The sequence below is a fragment of the Hoplias malabaricus genome, chromosome 16 (genome assembly GCF_029633855.1).
Source record: "Hoplias malabaricus isolate fHopMal1 chromosome 16, fHopMal1.hap1, whole genome shotgun sequence".
In the NCBI taxonomy this organism is placed as follows: domain Eukaryota; kingdom Metazoa; phylum Chordata; class Actinopteri; order Characiformes; family Erythrinidae; genus Hoplias; species Hoplias malabaricus.
Genome location: NC_089815.1, coordinates 4,238,670 through 4,256,535, shown reverse-complemented (window position 1 = coordinate 4,256,535; position 17,866 = coordinate 4,238,670). Strand labels below are relative to the sequence as shown.

The window sequence follows — 17,866 nt, the reverse complement described above, 5'->3', positions numbered from 1 at the left end:
TGATTTCTGAGGTGAAGAGAAATTAAGTTTGTGATAATAATAGTCTGTGAACACATGAATGTCTTTGTCTACAGTGGGTACAAATTGACGTAAATTCACCAAGCGTTGAGGATGTACATAAATATTTGGACATGTATGTTTCTGTTCTGAAGAACACAACTGTGAACAATGTCGCACTCTAGCGTTTGCCTGGAAGTGCATACTTGCGCATGCGCACTCGCTGCTGGTCAGGCAAGCTAGCGTATTTAATGTGATGGAAGTGCAGCTGATGCACCGTTTTTGGATGGTTTTTCAGCCAAAAAAGTAGGAATATAAAGGGCAGCCTCACAATGAAATTAACTCGGAAACTTGTCCTCGCTCGGGCCAAGGCTTCGGACCTGGAAAGTGTAAAGAAACTGAATTGCTGGTACGTTTTGTTCGTGTTTAAGGGCTCGCTAACGTCTTAGCAAACACGCATGTCTTAGTTACCGTAGTAACGGTCTGAAACTTTCCGATACGATATGATTTATAGGGAGGCGGTTCGATTTTGTGGCGGTATCGAATGTCTATACAATGCTATTGGTTAAATAAAGGAGTTGGCAGGGTGACATTATTTTGTCATTGTGTTTAATTGCATCTCAATTCAAAAGGGTTGGATGAGATGATAAAAAAATAGTTGTCTGTTTTGACAGCTCCAAACACCGTATATGTCCATTGTGTAGTTCTACAACTACAGACTGTTGTCCATCTGTTGAACCGCGTCCAATGTTAACAGTTGTCACCCTGTTCTACAATGATCTTGACCCTAAAGCACCACCACAGGGCACTATGTTTTGGGTGGTGGATCATTGTCAGCACTGCAGTGACACAGACCTGGTGGTGGTGGTGTTTGTAGTGTTGCACTGGTATTTAGTCCTTCAGCAGTGTTCACTGGACACTGCCCACAAGATACTGATGGCTGGATGCTTTTGGTTGGTGGACTATTATCAGAGTTAAAAATTCCAGCAGCACTGCTGTGTCTGATCCCCTCAAACCAGCCCAACACATGCTAACACACCACCACTACAATGTGCACCTGTATGGTCAGTGGATCTGATAAAAATGTGAATGAGTGTGTGTGTAAACCATGAGGTTATTTGAATATTTTGACTAATGAGTGCTTATAGGATTTGTTGTATATAGGCTAATTCATTTAGTTGCCAAATTTTATGAATGATTATCAGCGCAGTTGTCATATGCCATTGTAACTTGATTAGTTACTAAACACAAACACTAAGCCTGGTAACCAACTCAAGCTACTTATTTTCATTTTGTAGGGGTTGCAACTTGACAGACGTGAGTATTTTCCTCCCAGTTTGACTTGTGTTGTCTATATTTTAACATTCAGACCTTTTTTCCTTATTTTCATGTCACTTTGTATTTATTTCTATCCTCAGATCTCAATATTCTTAGAGATACCAAATATTGAAGTTTTAACCTTAAGGTAAGTTTGATTTCCTGATGCTCATGATAATAGTAGAGGGAAGCTGTGTGTAAAGTTATGATTCATAGATTTTTTAGAGCTGTACCTTTCATACATTTTAAGCCACTTGAAATTATGATTAAATGTGGTGTCATTTAAAACATGAAAATAATAAAAGCTCCCTCTTTGTACCCAAATCTCTTTCATAGTGCCAATAAAGTATCATCTCTGGAACACATCTCTAACTGTCAGAACCTGGCAGAGCTCTACTTGAGGCGAAATGACATCAAGGAGCTCTCTGAGCTGAGTCACCTTAAAAACCTGGCCTGCCTCAAGGTCCTGTGGCTTGCAGAGAATCCATGTTGCGAGCCTGACCCTGTTAAATACCGCCTGACCGTGCTGAAAAACCTCCCTAGTCTTCATAAGCTGGACAATCAGGGTGGGTAAGACCCCAGAGATAAAATACACTTTCACACATGTAGAGACAGTGAAATCATGCTCATATCTGTCCTAGATTATTTCATGTTTGCTTTATTGATGTTTGCACATAATTGATCCAGTACTAGGGCGGCACGGTGGTGCAGCGGGTAGTGTTGCAGTCACACAGCTCCAGGGACCTGGAGGTTTTGGGTTAGATTCCTGCTCCGGGTGAATGTCTGTGAGGAGTGTGGTGTGTTCTCCCTGTGTCTGTGTGGGTTTCCTCCGGGTGATTGTCTGTGAGGATTTGGTGTGTTCTCCCTGTGCATGCGTGGGTTTCCTCTGGGTGCTCCGGTTTCCTCCCACAGTCCAAAAACACACGTTGGTAGGTGGATTGGCGACTCAGAAGTGTCCGTAGGTGTGAATGTGTGTGTGTGTGTTGCCCTGTGAAGGACTGGCGCCCCCTCCAGGGTGTGTTCCTGCCTTGCGCCCAATGATTCCAGGTAGGCTCTGGACCCACCGCGACCCTGAACTGGATAAGCGCTTACAGATAATGAATGAATGATCCAGTACTACATAACATTTTCTTTAGTGATATCTGTCCTATTTGTTCAGTTGTGACAGAAGAAGAACTTGCCCTTGCTATGGAAGAAGGGGAGGAACTGATCACCCCTCCAGGTCCTGCTTCAGCGGGTTCTAGCAATGGCCTTACGGAGGCAGACTCTGAGAATGATCCCCTTAATTACAGTATGGAAGAAACCAAGTAAGTTTTTAAACTGCTATTCAGTGTCTATTCTTGTGTAATAATCAGTTGCTTTGTCATAGACACAAATTCTCACACACAAGTCTCAGACCCTGTTGCGCTGCTAATTTATCTCAGATAGGCTTGATTCTGCCACAGTTTTGTCTTTGAGCATCTCAGTAATGTGTGTGTATTGCTCCTCAGTAAAATCCGTGCACAGCTGGGGATGAAGCCCCTACCCAGAGACAAATTCCCATCATTTTCTTCCCCACGAGATCCAGGGGCTAGCCCTAAGAAAAAGGTCAGTTCACATTTTACTGGCTCATGTTTTACAATGTGTAGCTTTTTCTATAAAAGTAAGCATTATAGTTTCCTAGCTTCAAATATGAGGTCAGTTTTATTGCCAAGATTTACATTATCATCTGCTGACTCACTAAGTGGTCATTAAAGATGTATGTGTTGCGTGGGTCAGCGCTTCAGAGCACCTTAAGTAGAGTCCGTAATGTTCAGTATACTGTTGCATATTTCTAATGATCTAATCTGTCTTTCTCTGTGTAGAGCCACACTCTGGAAGCTGTGCTGTTACTGCTGAAGGATCTGGATGTGGAGGAGCTGAAAATTGTTCAGAGTGCCACAGAGAACAAGCTCAGAGCACGGAGTCGGCAGAAAGATAGGGAGAAAGAGCTCATCACCCAGCACTAAAGCTACCAAATGTACTGATTAACGAAATGTACACAGATCAACCAGCAGTTAATAACTAGGGCTACAGAAATCCAGGTAAAAATATGTTTACAAATAATAGTCTAAGCTTATCAAACATCACAGCCCAAGGACAACGAGCCCAAAGCCTTACCATTCAATGTCAGGCTAGACAGTGCAACGCAAGAAGCGTAAACTGGTCCCAGATGAGCATTCTTTCTGAGAAGTTTGAAAATATTGGCTATTACCAGTCACTAAGCAACTGAACCCAGCCATAAATGTTCAGAGACGGACCCGCCAAGTGCACCAAAACTGAAAGACAATAATAATCCCTGCTTTTGTACAGGCATAATCTGTATATTAACTTGACTTTCTCACTCTAAAATGATTACTAATATATAACTTATGTATAAAAAGAGAACAATTAACTCTGTAAATTGTTTTTCTCCTACCACATACTATCCTGCTGCCTTCAGCAAAGACTGAAATAATGGGGAGAAGGCCACTACTGTTCAAACATTTGTAATTCATTCATTATCTGTAACCCTTATCCAGTTCAGGGTCGCAGTGGGTCCAGAGCCTACCTGGAATCATTGGGCGCAAGGCGGGAATACACCCTGGAGGGGGCGCCAGTCCTTCACAGGGCAACACAGACACACATTCACTAACACCTACGGACACTTTTGAGTCGCCAATCCACCTACCAATGTGTGTTTTTGGACTGGAGGAGGAAGCCGGAGCACCTGGAGGAAACCCAAGCAGATGCAGGGAGAACACACCACACTCCTCACAGACAGTCACCCGGAGGAAACCCACGCAGACACAGGGAGAACACACCACACTCCTCACAGACAGTCACCCGGAGCGGCAATCGAATCCACAACCTCCAGGCCCCTGGAGCTGTGTGACTGCGACAACTACCTGCTGTGCCACTGTTTTATAGACACATCTATAAAACCAGATGTGTACATAAAAATGATTTTAACACAATGCTACTACAAAGTGAGGTGTCTGTTTGCCAAAATCCCCTGTCCAGGGTGTGTTCATGCCTTCTAAACTCTGGACATACCGCAAACCCTGATCAGGAGGAAGCATTTACAGATGAATTCAAAACCAATTCCATAATGACTAAGAAAGCTGTAGGATTCCAAAAAAAGATTCCAAATCTTTGAACAGTATTGTCTTTTTTTTGCTTAAGCATTAACAAGTTTGCATTATGATCTGCGTCCTGTGAAAATGTTAACGTGATTGTGCTCATTGATTATTATTTTCTGTATGCAAATAAATTGCAATGCACCTTATTTATTACACGTCTGTACATGACAGTACATAAAGATCACTGTATACAAAAGAATGTACATTACTAAGACAACAGTACAAGTGCTGCAAACATCTACATCCAGTACTAGAAAAATCACACAACATTCCTATCAGATGATTCTGGACAATAGAAGTTATCTGAAGTCACAGTCCATTGAATCGCCCTCCTGGAGCTCTTTCTGACCAAATTGGACAGTACGAAGTAGGGCAGTCTATGTCAGATTACTCCCCATCTGGAATATTCAGAATAGATTCAGTCAACAGTGATGAAAGAGAGGGATCTAGTGAAACAGGGTTTGATTGTTCTTCTCCATTCTCCTCACTCAACATCTTCCTTCTCTAGGAAATCTGCGAGAGTTCCTGCATCCACAGGGATCAGAAGATACTCCACTCCATCAGCCCCCTGCAGAAAAGAGTCAGAAATACATCAGTGTCCAGAACAACTGCCTTTACTACTTCTTTATTATGTACTCTCGGTTTATTAGGAACTCGTACATCTACACTCACTGGTCACTTTATCAGAAACACCTACCATATAGAAGCATTTTATAGGTTTACAATTACAAATCTAGGCCAAATTCACTGCTGGGTTGAGTGGTCTGATCCAGATAATTGATGAGAGCAGTGCAGAGGCACACAAGCTTTTTGGGTAAATGACCCCAAATAGATGTTTTGAAAGTTCTGCAACCCCAAGCTTTCTTACACCTGTGTATTTTTATTTTTTATTTTTTTGGTGTATCATGTTATTAAAATTGTAATAACACTCAGAAAAATAATAAAATGTCCACTTGATCAAAAGAGTAGTGTACCCAATGAAGTACCCTTTGAAATGTGGGCGGTAATCTAAATTTTGCAAACAGTTTTTGTGATTCACCTTCTTAGTGCGGATGAGCTTGTGATCTCTAAACTCTGTAAGCTGAGTCCTCAGTGTGATGTCACTGTTCACCAGGAAGGCCTCACGACAGCGCTGGTAAAAGTCTTGGAAAGACAGACCTTGACACAAATCACAAGACAGATGTTTGAACAGCTAACAACGCTATAATTCATAACAGAACCAAACAGATAAAATGAATAATCCTAAACATGAGCTTAAAATTTCAACAATAGGAGCACATGAAGGACATGCTGGTTTTAACCTGTGTACCGATAGTGGAATTAGGAAATAGTACAGATTTAAATATTGAGATATAATCATTCATATATCTGCCAACTAAAGTAGGTATTGAAATGTGGTAGTAATTAAAGAGTATTGAATTTGTTTGAGGCGGCACTGTGGAGCAGCAGGTAGTGTCTCAGTCACACAGCTCTGTGACTGTCTGTGACGAGTGTGGTGTGTTCTCCCTGTGTCTGCGTGGGTTTCCTCCGGGTGACTGTCTGTGAGGAGTGTGGTGTGTTCTCCCTGTGTCTGCGTGGGTTTCCTCCGGGTGACTGTCTGTGAGGAGTGTGGTGTGTTCTCCCTGTGTCTGCGTGGGTTTCCTCCTGGTGACTGTCTGACGAGTGTGGTGTGTTCTCCTTGTGTCTGTGTGGGTTTCCTCCGGGTGACTGACGAGTGTGGTGTGTTCTCCTTGTGTCTGTGTGGGTTTCCTCCGAGTGACTGTCTGTGAGGAGTGTGGTGTGTTCTCCTTGTGTCTGTGTGGGCTTCCTCCTGGTGACTGTCTGACGAGTGTGGTGTGTTCTCCTTGTGTCTGTGTGGGTTTCCTCCGAGTGACTGTGTGAGGAGTTTGGTGTTTTCTCCCTGTGTCTGCGTAGGTTTCCTCCCACAGTACAAAAAAAAACACGTGTGTAGGTGGATTAGCGACTCAAAATGTGTCCGTAGGTGTGAGTGAATGTGTGCGTTTGTGTTGCCCTGTGAAGGACTGGCGTGTATTCCTGCCTTGCACTTCCTGGTAGGCTACAGACCCACCGTGACCCTGAATTTGATAAGCGCTTACAGATAATGAATGAATGAATTGGTTTGGTAGCCGAGTCTTACCTGTGTAAGAAGGGTTGTCTTTGTTCTCCAGCTGAAACTCAGCCAGCAGTCTGAAGATCCCTCTGTGAAAAGAACACAAGAACAATGAGGCCACCATTGTTCCTAGTCAACACTTTGAAATACAAAAACATGGCAGACAAAACACTGCACTAAAGTCATACCACATAAGACTAACCCAGTATTGTTAAAGAATATAATGGTGTTCTGTTTCAAATAGTGGTATTTCATTTTTACTGGCGAGGATGTACACTCTGACAAAGTACATTTGTGAGTTGTTTTTTTAAAAGCATCTTCTAAATGTCACAAATGTAAATAGCATCACAAATACCATGTAAAATACGACCTTAAGACATTTCTCTAGATGACACTGACATGTGACAACCTGGAGGTGACAAGACACCGACCTTAAACAGAAATGGTTCTGTTATGTATACTGAGATAACAGAGACTCTAGCGTGGGTGAGAACATGATTTTACGCCTAAGGCTTAGTGTACAACACGTTAACTGATGGAAAGAGTTAGGTGGAGTTTAGAGAACTGAATGGTTTCTTTAGCAAACATCAACATTTATTCATTAATACAGACAAAGCAAATTTCAATGTGTGCTTTAGCGCACCTGGCGTTCGGTGTGAGACTCCTCAGGACGTGTGTGAGTGAGCTGAGAGCCAGGGCACCGGTCTGCTGCACCAGCAGAGAGTTCTCATACGACGTCTCTTCTGTGTACGGCAGGAACGACGTGGTCTCATACCACAGCCAGTTAAACAAGCTCATTTTTGCATGGTCCCACACTAAACAAAGTGAAAAGCAAAAAGCCAATTCTCAAATACAGCTTCTGGACAGTAATGATTTATACACAGAGGTCAATACGAAAGCTTAGATCCTCTAGAATAGTAAAAGTGTTCAACTGAAAACTAACCAAGAGGGCCGTTGATGTGATCTATTGAAGCGAGAAGGTGCAAGTTGGGAATGGCAGCCAGCTGCCCCAGAGCCTGTTGGTTCTTCTCACCACGCAACATGGGGCCATCGATGTTGTGGATAATCAGATAAATGTGGTTGTCTGGGTCTAATAAAGACAATAAACTATTTATTCAGTGAGAAGTAACAACATACTGTAACCAAGCCCAAGTGTACCGTACCTAATGACTAGAATGTGCAAGAGCACCCCAGGTCTGAACTGTGGAGCAGTGGAACCACAGTCCAATACCTTGGGCATGAGTTGGAGCAGTGTGTAATCCAGACGTAACCATCCAGCATCTGTCCCTTACTTTACTTATGTTTTCATGGTTGTATGCCATCAAATCATCACAGATATGTTCCATAATCTAGTATTATTCCCTTGCAAAAGAGCAGCAAAGCCCTTATTATTAAAATTCATGGCAGATAAAAATTGGACAAGCATGTGTCCACTGACATCTGTCCAGCTGATAAACGTCTTAAGTGTACCTTGTTCCAGGGTTTTCACGATAAAGTCTATTTGGTCCATCGGAGTACGAAAAGTCCCATCATGCTCCAGCATTTCACCAGTGATTGCATTTAAAATCTGTCAAAGAGGAAAGCCATGAGTGGTCACTATTGGAGTTTTAAACTGGTCTGGGATACATCCTTTAATCAGAAAAAAACAGCATTTCAAATACTGATAGAATTTCAATTAGCAAACGATTCTTATAAATTATACATAAGTTATAAGACTACAAAGGAAGTCATGGAGAACCATGATGACAAACAGTAAAACTGTTTTTTTGTCTTTTTTTGCGCTAGCAGTTAAACTAAAGGAACTTTCATATTTCTAATTCATATTAAAAATGTTTTAATATTGTATATTTATTAACATTTTAAATATGAATTAGAAATATGAAAGTTCCTTTAGTTTAACTCCTAATATTACAGAGATTATGCATCCCCAGTTTTACGTCTTTAAAATGTGTAAATAATGATGAGACGAACCGATTTGAGAGTAATGCTTGGAAAAAAGCCATTGACCACCAGATGGACAGAGTCAGACAACATGGTGGTGCGGAACTTCTCCAGTAAAAACTTCTTAGAGCCCAGGCCATAGAGCAGTATGTTGAAGCCCAACCTGAACATTTAGAAAAATAAGTGCATTGTAAAAATTAAACAACGGAAATGCAACAACAAAGGCGGACATGTTGTTTTTGATGTGTTTTGTGTTCTTTGTCTTATTCAGTCTCTTCTGGCTCCAGCTGTAAGCTTCAACTTCCAAAATCAAACATAATGCCGAGCAATCAGGGAGAGCGAGGAGAACATGGTTTCTCAGAGACGTATGATACAAACTCCTACTTCTTTTCAAAGTGATGCTAACAATTCAGTCACTGTACAACATCTCAACACACTTGGAGGAGAACTGTCTAGATCGGTTATGCCAGCCAACAGATATGTCTGCATTGGCTAACACTGTGCTTCTGATAAGGGAAGAGTGGCAAATATCACCCACCCACCACCACCACCAATACTACAACTACCACCCTGAGGCAGACAGAGCAAGGTCAGTTGTGCCATTTTAAATATTCATTATAAGACCATTAAACCTTAAAAAAATGTAAGTGCTCTACTAGTTATGATCGCTTATAACATTAATACAACTGTAAAAATGCATGCATGCAACTCAACTGTAACTGAAGCATCCACTTGCTGAAATTGCTCTCATGTTTTTTATTGAGCTGTGTGATCTCATCCAAATAACAGGAGGGCTTTCCATCCAGCAACCTGAGCAGAGTCTCCTACAACACAAAATGGAAAGTTACACACAGACATGCCATAAATATCAGTATCTACCAGAGGGCTACTTGAGAAAACGTTTTTTAATTAGCTGGATGATTTAAGCCCGTAGTATTCAATAAAAATATCATGTAGCTAAAAAAATCTGACATGTTTCACAAAGCACGATTTCTCAGTACATTCGTGTTGTCCAGTATAAATTCTCTTTAAAATGTCCTCCAATAACAAGTTTGATCTTTGATTTAAGTAATCTAGATAACCAAGAAATCTTCATTCATTCATTATCTGTAAGCGCTTATCCAGTTCAGGGTCGCGGTGGGTCCAGAGCCTACCTGGAATCATTGGGCACAAAGCGAGAATACACCCTGGATGGGGGGTGGGGGGGACAGCAACACACACTCACACATTCACTCACACCTACAGACACTTTGAGTCGCCAATCCACCTACCAACGTGTGTTTTTGGACTGTGGGAGGAAACCCACGCAGACACAGGGTGAACACACCACACTCCTCACAGACAGTCACCCGGAGGAAACCCGACATTACCTGCTGCGCCACTGTGCCACCCACCAAGAAACCTTGCTTATTTGAATACCCTCAGCTGTGTTTAAAAACAGAGACTGGAAAAGCACTGACCCGATCCAATTTGGGAGTCTGGAGTTTTTGGAGGGTCCGGTCAGAAGTCAGAACCTTGGAGCTGCTATGAGCTTCAAAGTATTCTTCTACCAGGTTCGGCTGAAAAAAAACAAAAAAAACCAAGACTCTTAAAAATTACTGGGAAAATAATGCACTGCAAAAATTTGTCTGTGAAGAGACAAAAGACTTTGTAGAATTTTTGATTTCTTATTAAATGGGCAAACAAAGCTTGTGGGAACATTTTTTAAATTTACATTTATATTTATGACCAGTTACAATTACAAACATGTTACAGATGTAGGTGAATACAGTGTTAAGTGTCTCACCAAAGGACTCATTTTTTTCGGTGTACCATGGTATGTTTCCCCAAGTATGGAAATAAACCCTAGTCTTTTGCAAAGATTGGCAGATTCTCCAACCACTAAATCTAAATGTAACTTGTGCTGGTGATGAAGCCACACAGCATGTGTCTTCTTTGGGGAAGACAAAAGCAACAAAATGGCTGCACCACAGACTGTAAGAGCCCCACCTCAGGTGCTTTCTTGCTCTTCTTTGCTGGTGTTTTGTAGAGAGCCGAAGCAGCTGCAGACATCTTGCTGGGTGTTTTTGGCTTAGCCTCAACTTTCTCTCCCTTGTCTTCCTCATCTTCCTCCTCCTCCTCTTCTGAGTTGGAGGGGGAGAAATCACTGTCACTGTCCGACTTCAGGTTGGGAGCTGAACAAACAAAAACACAAAATTCGCCATTAAATATGTAAATATAATTAAATATCATCTTCATACAACACTGGTTACAAAGTCACTTAAGCAGACCTGATATTCTCTTTCTCAGTCTGTGAGGGGTAGTGGAGACAAACTGCACTTTCTTTCCCTGGGGAAAATTTAGGAAATAAATAAATAAAACACAATATATAAAAGCAAACACTTTAACATGGTTAAATGAACAATAATATGTATATTATTGGTACGATAAGATAAGTGGGGTTGTTTCTCACTAAGAATTTAGTGGCATTACCTTCTGAGGTGTTTTGCTCTGAGTGGCCATTTCTTTGGGGAAAAATACACAGAAGGATTATAATTATACAAGTAAATAAAGAAAGAAAATATCATAAACAACATCAAATGAGATGATGACCGACTCTGGGTTGCTCGAGTTGGACTGAGCGCCTCCTCAGGACTGGCAGAGGTGCTAAACGTTACACCTTTCCCTGGGGTGCGAGCCCACTCAGATGCTAGAGAGTGTGAAAAAGAAAACAAAAGAATGGAGTACATTATAATGGATTAAAAACAAAAATACACATTAATTAATAATGGGAAAAGCTGTATATATAACGTATCAGAATTGCGCCACATCTGTTGCTACACAACCTTTATCCCCCATCTGATTTGAAACCATGTGATGTGTTTGAAAGAGGCGATGAGAGAAAGAGAGAGAGAAACCAATGAGATGGGTTAGAAGAGCTGTTAAAGTTAAAATGTGAACAGTGTGCAACAAAACATGAAAGCAATATTCTAATTCCCATCCTCGTTTTGTGCAAAACTAAACAGAATATAACATATGTTGACAATAGCAGCTTGCTGTGATATATACGGCCATAGAATTGCTTTATCACTTATTTGTAGCATGAAACATACACTAATATTTTGTGTATTAACCTGCCAAGCCCTCAAATATTAAGTATCATGTGTAGCATAAACCTTAAAGCAGTGGTTCCCAAACTTTTTCTGTAGTGGCCTTTTCTAGTGGAGAATATTTGACACAATTGGGATGCATGTGTAACCTGGATTGTATACAGGAGGTCCTCGGGTTACGTCAGTCCCGAGTTGCGATGTTTCGTGGTTACGACACATCTCCCATTTACCGTATAAAGCGGTAATTGTTTCGACTTAAGTGGTTTTGCATCAAAAACGTCGTAATGTGAACTTCGTGTTTGGTGTGTGCGGCGCAGCGGAAGAATACACGGTTACGCGGCTTGGGACCGAGGAGGGTAGGTGTTAGGATAGGATAAGTGCTTACAGTAAGTTATTTACGTACAGTATGTACGTATGTTCCGACTTACACCGAAAATTAGTTTACGACGCGACGTAGAAAAGGATCAACGTCGTCAAGGACCCCCTGTATAGAGATTTATATTGTGTAAATGTGAACAAGTAATAACCTTACTCACCCATCTGAGCCATTTTGTGTTTTTGTTTGATGGTCTGGAAAGTGAACAGTGAAACTCCTGCTGTGGCCAATCCATTCCCTTCTCCAACTTCATGACAAGATTTACAAAACAAAATTAAACTTGCTCTATGAGCACTTTTATAACTAGCATTTTCTCAAAGCAGACTTACAGATTTCCAGCTATTGGCCTCTAGGGACCAAGACAACCTGACAGAGAAGTCTTGCATAACTTAAGCCTAAAGTGTGGGTGATCTAATAGCAAAACCTCCAGCCTCCTTTGATTAAATAATGTTGACTACTGGCTAAAGTTATTAAACCCAAAACTTCCTGAAGTGTGCTGCTTAATGTTGGCAGTTCATTTAAATGTGCGAGTTACATCATCTCACCTTCAGCTCCAGCTCCAAGTGATTGCACATAGTTCTGTTCATTAAATACTCCATCGTCGTCCTCCTCCTCCTCTGCTTCAGCAGTAACTTGCTTTCTGGATTTTTTCAGGTTCACTAGAGTTTGGACAGCAACTTTTGATGCTCTGGGCCCTGAAACATCATGTGGGAAATAGATGACTGTTAAAGATGGATCAGTCATTAAAGAAGCTATGACAAACTACCATTTTCAACAATAAAAATATCAAGTGTCCTGTAATAGTCTTGAGGAGTCCAGTTTCCCAAATATCACTGTGTATCGCAAAGTATCTAGTGTAACAATTTTAAAATGCCACTATAAAAAGGCTGAATTCACTAATTAAAGGGTTGTCTAAACTTTGGACAGTTGTGGTACAGAGAGAGACTGCTCTGTGAAGTTCATGAATCACAACACCTTCATGTTTCTCAACAATGTGATCCAGAACATCTTCATCTCCGACAAATCTGACTTCCAGGACCCCTGTATCCGCGTCGCGTCTCTGAGGACTCATCTCAAGACCCAACAACCACCTGGAACACATGGAGTTTATCAGCGATCACTCACAACACACGACCCCCATAACAGAGCAGTAAGTTGCAGCCAGCTTTATGGCCGAGCTCACCCACAACACAAGCCGTAGTTTCAGCCAAAAACAGCGGGTTTCAGACCGGTTCTCCACAGTCTCCTTCACCTACACATATCAGGCCACAGCACCTTCTCGGAAAACAAACCTTTATATCAAACAGTTCCACATTTTAAAGCTTGTTTAAAGTCTGTGACACTTCAGTCGCTCGAGTCTGATTCCGCGCCACCAGAAAATTATTCAGACCACGTGATAGGACGCGGCTTTACGTCATCAAAGTACCTCGGGGTTACGTCTCAAGTCAACTACTTGCTCCCTATGTAGTGAGCTAAAAGAATGCTGTCTGTTTTTCGCAGCGGAAATGATCATTAGGAACTGAAATGTGTGTTTCGTGTTCACAGATATTTATTTAATCCGTTGCACATTTAAATATTATTTAAATATTTATTTATTTTCTAAATACAGGTGGATTTTCTCCAGTTCTCTAAAGTCCCTCTGGAACCCTGTCAGACAGAGAGCTCAAGACACTGGCCTCAGGGGAATGCAGGGGTCCATTCCAATTTAACAATACAACACATTAAACTTAAGAGGCTTTTATAGGACCAACAGGCTTGTTACCTTTGTTCCCTTGATGGTAATTAACTTTAAAGCTTGTTTTTTCCTGTAAACAAGACAAAGGTTTGATTTTGAAGGTTGAATGAATGTTTGAACTCAAGCAATTAGGTAGAGTGACCAGACGTCCTCTTTTACCCGGACATGTCCTCTTTTTTAGACTTAGAATTTCGTTTGGGATTTTGTTTTTTCGAGAGCTTACATAGAATTTCAAGAGGCGTTTCATTCACAAACTAGTCCCGCCTTCCCCTACTCCGATTGGTTCGCTTGAGTGAGAAGGGGGCGTGGTGAAGAAGCCTAGAATCTTCTGATTGGACGGTCTGACTGTAGCGCTACCGTTATTGGTCGATAACCTTCTCTATAAACATTTAATTGGTCAGTCTGCACGTCAGTAGTCCTTGTTTACGTCAGGCAAAGCTCATGTACCTACCCTCATCTCGAGCAGCTATGCCGAAACGTAAATGTAAGTTCTCGGATGAATTAAAAAAGAAATTCCCATGTTTTGTGTAGCAAATAAAGGTGTAAAGGACCTAAAAGCACACATAGGTTCAGCTAGGCATACAACGGCAGCGAGGGGCGAGAGCTCATCACCCCCATACTTATGGTGAAAATGTTATGTATTTTTTTTACCATGTCAATATTTTCTTGTAATTTTTTTATATCCTGGATGTGTCATGAGCAAAGTCACCGTGGGTCCAGAGCCTACCTGGAATCATTGGGCGCAAGGCGGGAATACACCCTGGAGGGGGCGCCAGTCCTTCACAGGGCATCTTGAGCAAAATATTTAGCCTAAGTCAATGCAGTGAATAAGCATATCTGCTTTGAGGCTGAACTGCTCCAAATACAGCCTCACAGGGGTTGATTTAGATTCAGACAGCCAGGTTTTCTTATGTCATAAACCTAGGGAACCAATCCCATGACTTTGTGGTGCAGAGCTTCCAACCTACAGGTGAGTGGTAGGGTAGTGGGAGGAGACAGAGATGGATATTCACAGATCCATGTGAAATGAAGGCAGTATCTAATCCACATTTTAGGCATTAGGATCTTTTTTGACTTAATTGACAGAATTTCTGCTGGAAATGCTGGAAGACTGCAGATAGCTAACAGTTCTGATAAGAAGCATCTCTTAACCTCTACATCAGTGGCAATGCTAGCAATTTACTTTGGGGAGATAGTTTTATGATGTATTTACATAACGCTTTTTTTTTTTTTTGTACAACAGTGTGTTGATGTGGTAAAGCACAGAAATAATATCCATCAATCCATCCATTATCTGTAACCCTTATCCAATTCAGGGTCACGGTGGGTCCAGAGCCTACCTGGAATCATTGGGCGCAAGGCGGGAATACACCCTGGAGGGGACGCCAGTCCTTCACACACACTCACACATTCACTCACAGCTACGGTCACATTTTGAGTCGCCAATTCACCTACCAACGTGTGTTTTTGGACTGTGGGAGGAAACCGGAGCACCCGGAGGAAACCCACGCAGACACAGGGAGAACACACCACACTCCTCACAAACAGTCACCCGGAGGAAACCCACGCAGACACAGGGAGAACACACCACACTCCTCACAGACAGTCACCCGGAGGAAACCCACGCAGACACAGGGAGAACACACCACACTCCTCACAGACAGTCACCCGGAGGAAACCCACGCAGACACAGGGAGAACACACCACACTCCTCACAGACAGTCACCCGGAGGAAACCCACGCAGACACAGGGAGAACACACCACACTCCTCATAGACAGTCACCCGGAGGAAACCCACGCAGACACAGGGAGAACACACCACACTCCTCACAGACAGTCACCCGGAGGAAACCCACGCAGACACAGGGAGAACACACCACACTCCTCACAGACAGTCACCCAGAGCGGGAATCGAACTCACAACCTCCAGGTCCCTGGAGCTTTGTGACTGCGACACTAACCTGCTGCGCCACCGTGCCTCCAGAAATAATATATTCTGTCAAAATGAAAAATAGTTAAGCTGAGCATTGCAATGTTGTTACACTATGGAATATTACAGGTAACACCAAGTAACATGTCAGATGCTAGATTTAGGCAGAAATAACCCTTCAAAGTTTGGGCTCTGACTAAGTTATAAGTAAAATATACCTCGTGGATCACATCTGGTTACATGATTCATGACAGAGGTGTCACGGCTTGAAGAATAAGGGTCCATTTTTGAGTAAATTTTAGCATGTGCAGGTTTCGTTAAATCAGAAACAAAATTTTTATCTGGAAAATTGACCCTGCAGAACTGAGCATATTTCAATATAAATATCTGTCTTCTCCAAGGCTTATCAATACCAAGCAGAGCCGAGATTTAACACTCAAGCCTGCGCAGTACTCCTTCCCAAAATGTCATCCGATAATGGCCTGAACATTTTCAATCAAGCCAACACAAGGAGCATTGTCTCTAAATGTCACTGACCAGAACCAAAAGATCAAATTCAGCCTTTCTGAATGAAAAAACTTTAAAAACCAGCATGGTGAAAAGGAAAATCTTATCTCTGCATTGACGGCTAAAAAGAAAGTACTGTGTGTATCGGAGCGTGTGTGTTTCTAACTGTTAAAGAGCTGGAAGAGGTACGAGACACGGGATACACAGTCCAAAGACTTATTTCACATATCATACAAAAATGTAAAAGGTTTTTTATTTTGTTTTTTTAGCAAAAAAGGGTAAAGCATGTATTTAACAGAAAATGAGACACAAGACTCCAAAACTAATAATATTAGAAAGTCTCTAGGTTTTATTGTGTCCATTCTTGCTTGCATTTTGTATAAGAAGCACACTGTATTCCTATAGGCTACTTGGCACCTACATACGAATTCTGGCATATGCTCACTTTATATAAGAAGTCCCACTTTAGACTCTTTGAATATAGGCTTTGTGTTTATGGCACTAACGACTGTGGGTCTCCAATGAGAATTGAACCCATGACCTTCTGCTCACAGGTCTGGCCCCAGCCCATACTGCTAGCCCCAGGCCCTGCCTCTGAACAGTAAGGAATCATCTGTTTTCTGAGAGGGTCCAGTTACACACCAGCTGAGAGCAGATGGCTCTTTCAAACAATGTCTGGAACCTTTCCAACACACACAGGCAGTCTCCTGCAGTCATTTTAACACCATGTCCTCAGCTGGATTTCAAACCTCTGTTAAAACTATATCTGAATATTTTCCTTCAATAACTATTTATTGTTCAGTTAATTTGAGGTGTGTTTGTATTTATTTTTTACCCAATTTCCAGCCTGTCTTTATCTCTTAGAATGACCCGTTTGGTTTATCATGCCTTTAAGACTGATATATGTAGATGACCTCTTCTAACTGGTTAACTAACTGGTATATGCTAACTAACTGGTAAGTGCTAACTAACAGGCTAACTAACTGGTATATGCTAACTAACAGGCTAACTAATGAGTATATGCTACTAACTGGTATATGCTAACTAACAGGTATATGCTAACAGGCTAACTAATGGGTATATGCTAACTAACTGGTATATGCTAACTAACAGGCTAAATAACGGGTATATGCTAACTAACAGGCTAACTAACTGGTATATGCTAATCTTTTTCCACAACACAAATTCAGTGAGTTCAACATGGTCTGTTTATATGGACAGGGTTTCAGCATGAAATAATTAATTTATTAAGCATTTTACATTTTAGGCCAAATTATCTCCAACTACAGCAATCAAAAATAAATAAACAAATAAATAAATAAAATACATTTTAAAAATCCATGCATATTATTGGACACCATTTTTTATAACAACTTTCTGTGGTTTGTAGTTTCACTTGCAAAAATCAGTGATCAGTGCTTTCAAATGTTAGCTATAACTTCCTTTCCTACATTTAGATCTGGAATATATAGAGGATATAAATGCTGGTCACGTCAGTGCAGTAAACAAGAACATTGCCTACAGATCAGAGAAATCAAAGCTATCAGATTTGAAGCAGTGTTTCATACCGTTTGAAAGCTTTTGTTGCCTTTTAACAGTCTGATTTTCAACCAGACATGAGGACATGGTAGTGGTTTGATATTACACTAGAGGGCAGCAGAGCGCTGCGTGGTCAGTAACTGGAGCTAATGAGTAGATCCTGCTGAGTATGGATATGTCCACT

The 17,866-nt window shown here is 41.5% G+C and overlaps 2 protein-coding genes across 3 annotated transcripts; one reads left to right on the top strand and one right to left on the bottom strand.

Moving 5' to 3' along the window:
* Positions 1-235: 235 nt before the first annotated feature.
* Positions 236-3,776, top strand: cfap410 (cilia and flagella associated protein 410). The gene is made up of 7 exons (XM_066648101.1): positions 236-406; positions 1,296-1,314; positions 1,416-1,462; positions 1,651-1,880; positions 2,474-2,621; positions 2,805-2,901; positions 3,159-3,776. Exons 1-7 carry the CDS (start codon positions 330-332, stop codon positions 3,300-3,302), a joined length of 762 nt encoding a protein of 253 aa, XP_066504198.1. The 5' UTR covers positions 236-329; the 3' UTR covers positions 3,303-3,776.
* An 828-nt stretch (positions 3,777-4,604) lies between these two features.
* orc2 (origin recognition complex, subunit 2) lies at positions 4,605-13,387 on the bottom strand. Of its 2 annotated transcripts, none has more exons than XM_066648100.1 (17): positions 13,158-13,387; positions 12,946-13,061; positions 12,516-12,665; positions 12,131-12,217; positions 11,102-11,194; positions 10,978-11,009; positions 10,776-10,833; positions 10,495-10,679; positions 9,966-10,064; positions 9,220-9,329; positions 8,536-8,668; positions 8,035-8,131; positions 7,508-7,654; positions 7,208-7,379; positions 6,592-6,653; positions 5,494-5,612; positions 4,605-5,022 (listed from the first exon to the last, which is right to left on the bottom strand). In XM_066648100.1, the coding sequence occupies exons 2-17, from the start codon at positions 13,040-13,042 to the stop codon at positions 4,939-4,941; spliced, it is 1,725 nt and encodes a 574-aa protein (XP_066504197.1). In that variant the 5' UTR covers positions 13,043-13,061; positions 13,158-13,387; the 3' UTR covers positions 4,605-4,938. The 2 variants fall into 2 exon arrangements, with proteins under 2 accessions (XP_066504197.1, XP_066504196.1); XM_066648099.1 differs by having other exon boundaries at positions 4,609-5,022; positions 13,154-13,387.
* Between the last annotated feature and the right edge of the window lie 4,479 nt (positions 13,388-17,866).